Below are 11,128 nucleotides of genomic sequence, written 5' to 3' on the forward strand. Positions count from 1 at the left end.
TACAAGCATCGCCCCCGACGTCGCCAGCAGCAATACGACTCTACGTACTACCAGCATCGCCAACATCGTCAACATGACTTCTACACGTACACAAGCAACCAACATCAACAAGTGTGGTTTTATCTCGATCCTGTTAGAGGGGATGTTTCCACTCATGATCAACAGACCAGAACTAACCAGCCAGAATATTCCGTACCAGGTAACACAGGTCCCAGCATCCGATGCTCAACTACAGCTCTGCTCCTTGACTGCAACTTCCTGCGTATGAACATTCTAAATCTCCTTGTGTAACTTTTATAGAATATTCCGTACCAGGTAACACAGGTCCCAGCATCCGACGCTCAACTACAGCTCTACTCCTTGACCGCAACTTCTTGTGTATGGACATTCTATCTCCTTGTGGAATTTTAATACCAACTGGTTTTCTCTATCTCAGTGTTTTAAGACTTTTCACAGTCTATATTACAGACACTTTTACTATGTTCTGTGTTTTCTCTCACACACACACACTTGTGCACTCATATATTTTCTTTCCTTTCAGAAAAAACAAAAAAAATCAGACTTTTACATCGCGTGATTCCAGTTTCCTGGACAGTTGTCATCATGGTTGTTTTGTCATTGTCAATTCATTTGTACATTGCATGCATGTATCTCACAAGTGTACATTCATTTCTTTGATTTTTCTTTGTGTGTGTTTGTGCCACATCTTGTGGGTGTTTTTTTTGGTAGCCATCTTGCCTCAGGCATCCCTCCAAATTTTCTATTTTCGTGCTTTCGGCACTCGCGGGGGAGCCATGTAGTGACGCCTTTGATAGCAGACGACATTTCTGGAAAGCTTATCCACGCATGCGCAGGGACTAGTTCTGGAAGGAACACAGGAAGAGTCTCATGCACATGCGTAGTCATCGATATCCAAGCTTCGCGCCCTTATTCATTCTCTTTCTCGCTGGCCGGCGAAGAGCCAAGACGTTGTAGCAGTCTCTCTCCAACATTCCAACTCTGGAGACAGCTCTCTCCAGCATTCCAACTCTGGAGTTAGACAAATAACCACTCAACATCATTGATGGCGTCTCAGCAATCAAAGGGCAAAGTGCTGCCTATTTCCTCTGTAAATAAATATTGTTGTGTTGATAGTTCAGAATCTGCGTTCCATTGTTTCTTCAAGAAATTTAATGTACGGAAGCGGGTATACACCTAATGGTGTATAACCACTTCCCTACAAACTCTTATATTTTCCCATTGTAAACTTCATATATTTCCTTAGGCATTGATTGTCTGGATCTCTGTGAACTTTGACATCTGTACACTTACATGTTAAAGATATATAACATACATTCAGCAGTCAAGATGAGTGCTTAGATAAAGATGTGGAAATATATGTATCAAGATGGCAATATTTTATCATTGTTTTAGGGATCGATATTCTTCTTTAAAGATATGCATATAATATTACATAAGTATTCAGTAGCAAGCTGGCAGAATCATTAGCACATTGGGCAAAATACTTAGCAAGATTTCATCTATCTCTATGTTCTGAGTTCAAATTCTGCTGAGGTCGACTTTACTTTACATCCTTTTTGGGCTCGATAAGATAAGTAACAGCTGAGCACTGAGATCAATGTAATCGACTTACTCCCTCCTCCAAAATTGCTGGCCTTGTGCCAAAATTTGAACCAATATTACTCAATCCTTTTTGACAAGAAGGAATATTACTCATCAATGTGTTTGAAAGGAGCAATGTAAAGGAAACAGTATGAAGTATGGGCAAACAAAACTTGAATGTTGCACTTTGGCAATGTACCTCTTCATGTGCCACTCTTCATCCAAGATTTTTATAGCAAAGTACATGACAGCTCTCATTCTCTAGCTACCCTAATTTTCTAATATAGCTCCCATAAACATTTTTTCATGCTCCTGAAGTTGAAATCCATCATGAGAGGCTGCTAATTTCAGATAATAGAAGTGATTGAAGAAAATATACTATGACAATTGTGTGCTACCACTGAAAACACATTCCAGGACACATTTCAAAACTGGAGAAAACATTAGGAATAGTGTATGAACAGTATAAGGGAAATAGTTTGAAGAAAAGAAGCAAAAAGATTCTCTGCTTTTACAATGTTCAGTTTTTATGTTAATTTTAACAGACCCACCTCATAGTTGTGTAGAATATACAACGGTAGTTTGGGCATAACACATCTGTTTTGATACCCAACCTTATCTAATGTGACTGAACATTTTTAGATAGACTGTAGCAAAGACAAGATAGAGAATAATTTTGTTCAATTCATGTTGTGACAGTCTGAATTCATTAGAATTTATTACACATGGTTGGTTGATAAACAAATTTTGAGTTTATATCTGTTGGGGTTTCACAGCTTTAATCAACAATCTCTGTAATCAAGGCCTGCTCAAGCAGGACAGACTAAAGCTATTTAATAACAATTAATACTTGTTTTATTAACCAAAACAGTAAGTTGACCAATGTTAACTTTAAACATAAAGCAATGCTCATCAATTAAACAGTTTAATTTGATGCTCTACTATCAGGTTTGATCAAACCTGATGATTTACTTATTTCTAGATTTCACTGAACTAAGAACTAAGCCAGAGTGCAAGCAGTACCAGTGCTTAACCCTTTAGCATTCACATTACTCTGTCAACCACTGAGCCATGCGCCTTGTAAAGGTGCATTGCTCAGTGGTTAGAGCGCCGAACTTATGATCGTGAGGTTGTGAGTTCAATTCCCGGACTGGGCTGTGTGTTGTGTTCTTGAGCAAGACACTTTATTTCATGTTGCTCCAGTTCACTCAGCTGTAGAAATGAGTTGTGGCATCACTGGTGCCAAGCTGTATAGGCCCTTGCCTTTTCCTTGGATAACATCGTTGGTGTGGAGAGAGGAGGGTGGTATGCATAGGTGACTGCTGGTTTTCCATAAACAACCTTGCCCGGACTTGTGCCTTGGAGGGTAACTTTCTAGGTACAATCCCATGGTCATTCGTGACCGAAGGGGTTCTCTGGCTCTGTCAAATGTAATTCTTATTTATTCACATTATTTTGAATTAATAATCGTGTATTATCTTGTAGCTTTGAGATTTTAATGATGTGATTGCTTATTTTTAGAATGACATTGTGAGGTACATGTGAGAGGCTGGATCTAACCAGTTTGAACATAAAATAGGTAGAATATTTTGGCCTGATCTGGCCGTTTTAAATGCTAAATGGGTAAAACAAAAGTGATTTGGCAGTTCTATTGTGCAATCATGTAACAATGAAACTCTATTAAGAAGTTGTTAAATCACAATAAAATAGTGGTAACTTGTTTTTAGTTCATCTCCAAAAACAAAAAACAAAAACAAACAAAACTGAGATATTTGAAATATTTTACCTACATTAATTAATTCTTTTGGTTTGTACCACTTTTCAAATAGATGAGAAAGTCCTTCTTCAGGATGTTTTATAATACAACACAGTCCATCCTATCATGAGTGGAAAACAACACAAATTACAACTGAAAACTAATACAGTTCAAGAATAACAACAAAAACTGCAACAGCAACAATAACAACAACCACTACTACTACTACTGCTGCTGCTGCTGCTGCCTCAGCTGGCACCACCACCACCACCACCACCACTTCTTCTAATGCATCTAAATTCTATTGTTAAAGAGTTCATTCTTTGATACCTTGCAGCAGCTTTTACTGGAGTACTGCATAGTTGTTATGTAGAAATACTCTATATACGTGTTGTTGTTTGTTTAATGTTAGAAACACTCTCTACTCTGTTAGTCATTATATAGTGCTGTAAACAGTTGTAACTGCAACTGGTCATATAGTTTCTATACAATTATTCTACCTACTCAATGAAAAAAAAAAAAAAAAAAAAAAAAAATAACCTTGGTTCCTTACACCATATACAAAAGGGACAGCCACAGCAAAAATACTGACAACTTGTAAGGGGGATACTTATAGTTAAAGAAACTGACAAAACCTTTCTAATATTTATTTTACTTATATTTAAGAATAAACAACAAAGTGAACTGATGCATAGTTTGATCTCAAAATAATGTGTGACTGTCTCCTGTTCTAACACATGCTATGATGTTGATGTCTTCCATAAGATAGGCGTAGGCAAGGCTCTGTGGTAAGAAGTTTGCTTTCCAACCACATAGTTCCTGGTTCACTCCCATTGCATGGCACCTTGGGCAAGTGTCTTCTACTATAGCCTCGCGCCAACCAAAGCCTTCTGTATGGATTTGGTAGACAGAAACTGAAAGCAACTCATAATGTGTGTGTGTGTGTGTGTTTCTGTGTTTATCCCCCGCCACTGCTTCACAGTCAATGTTGGTGTGTTTATGCCCTCGAAACTTAGCAGTTCAGCAAAAGAGACTGATAGAATAAGTACCAGGCTTAAAAGAAAAATAAGTACTGGGGTTGATTAGTTTGACTAAAATTCCTCAAGGTGGTGCCCCAGCATGGCCACAGTCTAATGACTGAAGTAAAAGATAAAAGATAAAGATGAAAGAAGTGCAATGTCTCAGAATTATACAGAAGGAGAATTTATATCTTTAGATGTTTAGCTCAAAGTAAAATGAAATGACAACAAAACAAGATTTAAAGCCAAGGGTGAACTGAATTTGCTGGGAGTTTATATTTACTCTACAACACTTGTTTTCTCCTATTTTTGGTAGTCATTTCTCACTTTAAAAGAAAGCTACAAATGTAGGTAAGGAGTAAAGTTAGTTGAATCAGCTGCAGTCAATATCGAATGAAGTAGTTTGGTCATATGACATGACACAATGGTACTCTACTTCTAGCAGATGAGTTCTTGCCTGGACACTGGTACTGGAAAACCGACAAAAGGTGTTGTTGGGTAATATCAAACACTGAACAGAGAGGAGGGTGGTGGAGATCTTGAAGTTTGCTGATGTCTAGGTAAAATGACAGGAGGAGGTTACATCTTTCTCTCTATACACTGAGTGCCTCTCTAAACTTTGGTAGATTGAAATGTCCAATATAATCCATTATGTACTACAGAAGCAATATTAGATTAAAATAGCTACTATAGAAGCAGTATTAGATTAAAATAGCTACCTGTGTATCATACTGAATTCAAAAACATCACAGGAAGCCATATTAACTGTAGTATTCATTTGGAGACATTATCTCTCATGGACACACTGTTAAGTGAGATAAATATATCTGTAGCAGACGAAAATTGTTATGAAAGTGATGATAGATTTTATTTTAGCATATATTTGCTAAGGAGTATGAACTGCTAATAAAACCCAGAAAGGCAGAAATGTGCATCTAGCATTCTCACCACCATTGTTGGACAATTTTTGCCAGCTACAGACATACTTGTGTTATTTAACCCTTTAACATTCAGATTACTCTGTCAATTGTAATGCTTATTTATTCACATTGTCTTGAATTAATCATGCATTATCTCATACCTTTAAGATTTCAATGATGATTGTTTATTTTTAGAATGGCATTGATGGGTAGCTGTGAGAGATGAGGTCTGGCCAGTTTGATCACAAAACAGTCAGAATATTTGGGTTGGACATGGCCAGTTTAAATGCTAAAGGGTTGACACTGTATGCTAGGAGATACTATCACCAGACAAATACAGCAGTTAATTTGTTTTTTGTGATGTAACTGCGTCAAGTATGATTATACAAAGGCAGTTTAATACATATTTTATAAACCCTGAAAGGAAAACAGATGAAGTTAACACTGTCAAGATTTAAATTCAGAGCATTAAAAAATGAAACTAAAAGCTCTGAAGCCAATTAGTCCTACACTCCATTCTATCTTTTCACTTGTCACCTTTCTAACTTATATGTTGATTTTTTTATGACAACACATTGTCAGTATTTGTAGATTTTAGTAAAACAGTGTATTATTGGAACTTGTTTTATCATCAAGTATAGCTAGCATTATTTTATTCTTTTACTAGTTCCGACCATTTAATTGATATATAATATAGATTCATACCAATATATGTTAGAAATAAAATTTCCCAAAACCAAAACAAAAAACCAGAACAAAATACTGTTAACAAGATTTGAACCATTAACTAAGATTGTTTTAATATTGATTTCAAATTTTGGTGTGAGGCCAGCAATTTTGGGGCAGTAGGTAAGTCAATTACATTGAGCCCAGCACTCAACTGGTATTTATTTTATCGACCCCAAAAGGATGAAAGGCAAAGCTGACCTTGGCAGAATTTGAACTCAAAACATGAAGATGGACGAAATGCTGCAAAGTATTTTAGCCAGTTTGCTAATGATTCTGGCAGCTCATTGCCTTAACATTGTTATAATATTGATTGTTATCAATTAATTAAATATCAATTATGAGAGTTCAAATTTATTTTTTAATTGTTTTTAAGCCTCACCTTGATTTCAATGACAACTTCCAGTACAGCAGCAGTAATGGTGAAAACTGCCCAGTTGGTAGTCCTTGGCCTTATCTCCCAAGATTGAAATGGCATGTTAATATAAGAATCTTGTATCAAGGCAAATTTTCCAAATGAATTTGTTTTAAACTGAACACTTTTGGTTTCTGTCAAAATCATAAAATTAAGATACATCATCATCATCATCATCGCCACCGCCGCCACCACCACTACCACCACCACCACCACTATCATCATCATCATTTGACATCCATTTTCCATACTGGCATCAGTTGGACAGTTTGGCAGGTGCTAGCAAGACCAGGAGCTACACCAGGTTACACAATCTGTTTTGGCATGGTTTCTACAGCAGGTTGCCCTTCTTAACATCAGCCACTGGGTGCTTTTTATGTGGCACCACACACACACACACACACACACAAGTAAGTAGTAGACCCCTTTGGTCATGAATAACCATGGGATTGCCCCTAGAAAGTTCCCCTCCAAGGTACAAGATTGTTTATGGAAGACCATCAGTCGCCCATGCATACCAGCCTACCTTCTCCGGGCCACTAATGTTATCCAAGAGAAAGGCAAAGGCCAATACAGCTTGGTACCAGTGACATTACAACTCATTTCTACAGCTGAATGAACTGGAGCAATGTGAAGTAAAATGTCTTGCTCAAAAACACAACACAGTCCAGTCCAGGAATTGAACTCAATGCCTCATGACTGTGAGCCCAATACTCTAACTACTGAGCCATGCACCTTCACACGCACACACATATATTATAAGTATGTTTGGTTTATAAATGTGTGAATGGTGATATGTAAAATAGAGTGTATGTGTGTATATACATATATATGTGTCTATATATAAATATATTTAATGTGCATGTGTGTGTGTGTGTGTGCATGTGTGTGTGTGTGTGTGTGTGTGTGTGTGTGTGTGTGACTGTGTGTCATCATCAACGTTTTAACATCTACATTTTCATGCTTGCATGGATCAAACGAAATTTGTCGAGACAGATTTTTTGGGGGCAGTAGAATAGCCTTTTTGTTGCCAACCCTCACAATTAAGACAATATTTCCCCTAAGCTTTTGAATATTAAGCACAATGGTTGGACCTGGTTTCATGGAATATTACAAATAAATGACATCACTTGTATGACAGTGATACTTATTTACAACCAGCCTGTGATTTCAAGATAGGGTAACATTCAAATACACATACACTCACACACACAAACATACACACATAAATACGTACATACACATACATTCTTATGCATATGTACTCTTGTTCACTCAAAATTATTACAGAAGGGTTTAATGTTTGATAAGTGCTTTAGCACAAAACTGTTGTACCTTGAGTTACGGCAGTAGTAATATCTTAGGAAATGTGTGTGTGTGTGTGTGTGTGTGTGTGTGTGAGAGAGAGAGAGAGAGAGAGAGAGAGAGAGAGAGAAATTAATAGTGGAACGCAAAGCAGTCAAACAAAGCTACATGAAGAAGATATCCTTAATGCAGCAAATTTGCTACTGGGAAAGCATCAAGAAGTTAAGCCTTTACTCGCTGGAATGAAGGCAGGAAAGATATTCTGCAATATAAATCAGAAAGATCCTGGAAGGACTAGTCAGTACCTAAAATCCCTCCCCTGCTATCAAAATACAGGGCCAGATACTACATTGGCTTGGGACTCTTTAGTATATGGATGTGGATGTAGTTATCTTCAGAACTAAATTGGATCTCCTACTATCAAAAGTGCTAGATGAGCCAACTTCATGGCAGGAAGGGGAAATGCAGGCAGCAACATCAAACTCCCTCATTCACCAAATGCCAACTATTAAAGGAGGATTAATGAAGATGTAGCAACACCAGTTGGTGGCACTCCAGCATTGCCACAGCTCTCAAGCTGAAACTAATAAAAGAGTAAAACATATATGTATGTATGTACAGATATGAATGTGCATATAAGCATAACTCTCTCACACACACATAGAAGAATCTGACTAGTTGGTATAATTCTAAACTTTCAGGAAACTAATGAGTAGTTTTATGCATTTGTTCAACCTCAGGTAACAATACAATGTGTAACACAATTTTTATCCTTGGGTAGCAACTGTTATTTCCTGTTTACTTACCCCTGTAAAGTATTAAAAAATGGCTAATATTTCCTTCAATTACATTTATTCAAACCCCAAAGAATCTTTCTCAACACATGGCTATGATGCTCCACCACTGTTCCTGTTCATCATCAGAGATGTACATATTGTCAGCCACTAAAGGACATGCTCAAGTGGCTAAGATCAAATCTATGGTATTGAGCAGAGTTTTTACTATAATGGTATTAAGCAGAATATTTGCTATAATGATATTTCTGCTTCAACAACTCAGATCTGAATCTGACTGAAATGTAATGGAAAATAGGTCATTTCCAAAACACTGATGTCCAGGTCACAAAAACAAAGTTTGAAGAGAATAGTGGTCATTTTCTTTGATTTCTAGATAGAAGCAAATAGGAAATAACACTTACTGACCAAAGACAAAAAAAAAAAAATAATAAAATTTTGTTACACATTATTAAACAGACCTACGATAAAAGGCATTGCAGCTGTGATCATTCTCTCTTCAGGGGTATCTAAGACAACATTATCGAATTTATCATTATCAATTTAAATTCAAAAGGGAAATTTAGTTGCTATTGCTAGCAAATCAAGTGAGCAGATAAAGGCTACCTCAAGATTTACAGAGCTGAGAAGGAATTATCATGAAAGAGAATGAGAATAGACAGTGTATTGTTTGAATATTGGCAACAAAAACACTTGAATGACAACTTATATCTCCTTGATAGGTTGTTAAGCTATTATAGTTTAATTTCCCAAGAACTTTAGAGATGTATTTGGTAGCAAAGAAACAGATAGTTGTATAAACTCCCAAAGGTTACAAGACAAAGCTTGTCATAAATTATGAATCCAAAGCATGAAACATTTATGACAGAAACTCACACAATTATTAAACATCCTGGGATATTAAATTTAAAACGTACAGAATGGAAGAAAGCATTGATAACGCCTTCATGCATAAAAGTTGAAAGGAAAAACTCAAATAAATTAGCCAAAGTGAAGAAATAGAAGTTGTGATTTATCTTACCATCATTATATTTATAGTCACAAATGTCTTTTATACTCCATACTTTTCTGTTGTTATCCCATCTCACAGGGCGTGGACATTCTGAAAGTACTACATTAGGAGGAATTCTGTTTGTATGAAAATAAATGTTTAAATATGCCATTAGTAAATATAGATACATCACTCTTAATGTGTGTGTGTGTGTACACACACACACACACACACACACACACAGAGGGTATTCCAAAAGTCACTGATGGGTTTCAATTGTTAATAACTTCCTAAATTTTACAAATGAATGCATGAAATTTTGATACAATATAATGGACATAATGGAAATTAATTATTTAACCTTTTCCCTCTCTTTTCAGATTTTATGTGTTCATGGATCTGAGAAATTCATTATGGAAAAATACAGCACTCAGCAATGCATCCAAGTGGTAAAATTGTTCTACCAAAATCAGGGGTCGATAATTCAGACCCGGAGAGCATACTCTTGACACTTCCAAGTGAGAGATGCACCAAGTGAGAATGTGATTAAAAATTTGATTTGTCGTTTTAAAAAGCAAGGAACAGTAACTGATCTTCCATGATCTGGGAGGCCTCGCACTGTCAGAAGTGATGAGACATGCGAACAAGTTCGAGAGAGTATCAACGAAAATCCATGCACGTCGATTTGGAGGCAATCACAACAGTTACAGATTTCATAAACATCCTTGCAAAGGATTCTCATCAGCCTTCACCTTTATCCATATAAGGTGCAGCTGGTTCAACAGCTAAAGCCCCAAGACTATGAACAGAGGATCCAATATGCTGTCAAAATCCAGGAGTTGGCAAGAAACGACCGGAATTTCACCTGGAATATGATGATGCCTGATGACGCCCACTCTCATTTGAATAGGTTCATCAACAAACAAAATTGCCATTTTGGGGGCTCTAAGAACCTGAGAACAGTACACCAACGAGAACTGCACCCTGTAAGGTGCGCAGTATGATGTGGATTGACAGATGAAATTAATGATTATTTCTTTAAGGATGATGATGAAAATACTGTAACAGTGACTGGAGAACAGTGCAGAACCATGACTGAGACCTTTTTGTGCACAGCCATTCAAAGTAGACCTCACACATGGTTCCAGCAAGATGGAGGCAACTGCTCATACCGCAAGAGAAACAATGCAGTTGCTACGGCAGTGCTTTGGAGAGAGAATAATCTCCCACTACGGCAATGTCAACTGGCCTTCATATTCCTCAGGCTTGATTAGCCTGGATTTTTTCTTGTTGGGATACCTGAAAGAGAGGGTTTACTTCAACAAACTGGAGACCCTGATGCAACTGAAGTAGAACATCAATAGAGAAATCGAAGAAGTGGGGTCTGAAACTCTTGAGGGTGTTATGGTGCAAGTCTTGGAAAGAGCACAGGCATGCGAAGCCAAAATGGTTGCCATTTAAGTGATGACATTTTTCATATGTGATGTCGTGTTGTTGCAAAATCTGATTTGTACATATTAATTTCCATTAGATCCTTTATATTATATCAAAATTTTATGCAGTTATTTATAAAGTTAAGGAATTAAGGAAGTTATTAAAA

General features: G+C 36.9%; 1 protein-coding gene across 1 annotated transcript in view; it reads right to left on the minus strand.

The window, feature by feature from the left end:
• The window catches only part of LOC106871922 (dynein axonemal intermediate chain 7 homolog), a 96,307-nt gene that overhangs the window by 14,880 nt on the left and 70,299 nt on the right, over positions 1 to 11,128 (minus strand). The window contains exons 13-15 of the mRNA XM_014918679.2: positions 9,559 to 9,665; positions 6,406 to 6,572; positions 3,393 to 3,479 (exon numbers count right to left, since the gene is read on the minus strand). Coding sequence (XP_014774165.1) covers positions 3,393 to 3,479; positions 6,406 to 6,572; positions 9,559 to 9,665 — 361 coding nt within the window. The remainder of the gene's footprint in view (positions 1 to 3,392; positions 3,480 to 6,405; positions 6,573 to 9,558; positions 9,666 to 11,128) is intronic.

Source organism: Octopus bimaculoides, chromosome 13, assembly GCF_001194135.2.
Source record: "Octopus bimaculoides isolate UCB-OBI-ISO-001 chromosome 13, ASM119413v2, whole genome shotgun sequence".
Taxonomy (NCBI): Eukaryota; Metazoa; Mollusca; class Cephalopoda; order Octopoda; family Octopodidae; genus Octopus; species Octopus bimaculoides.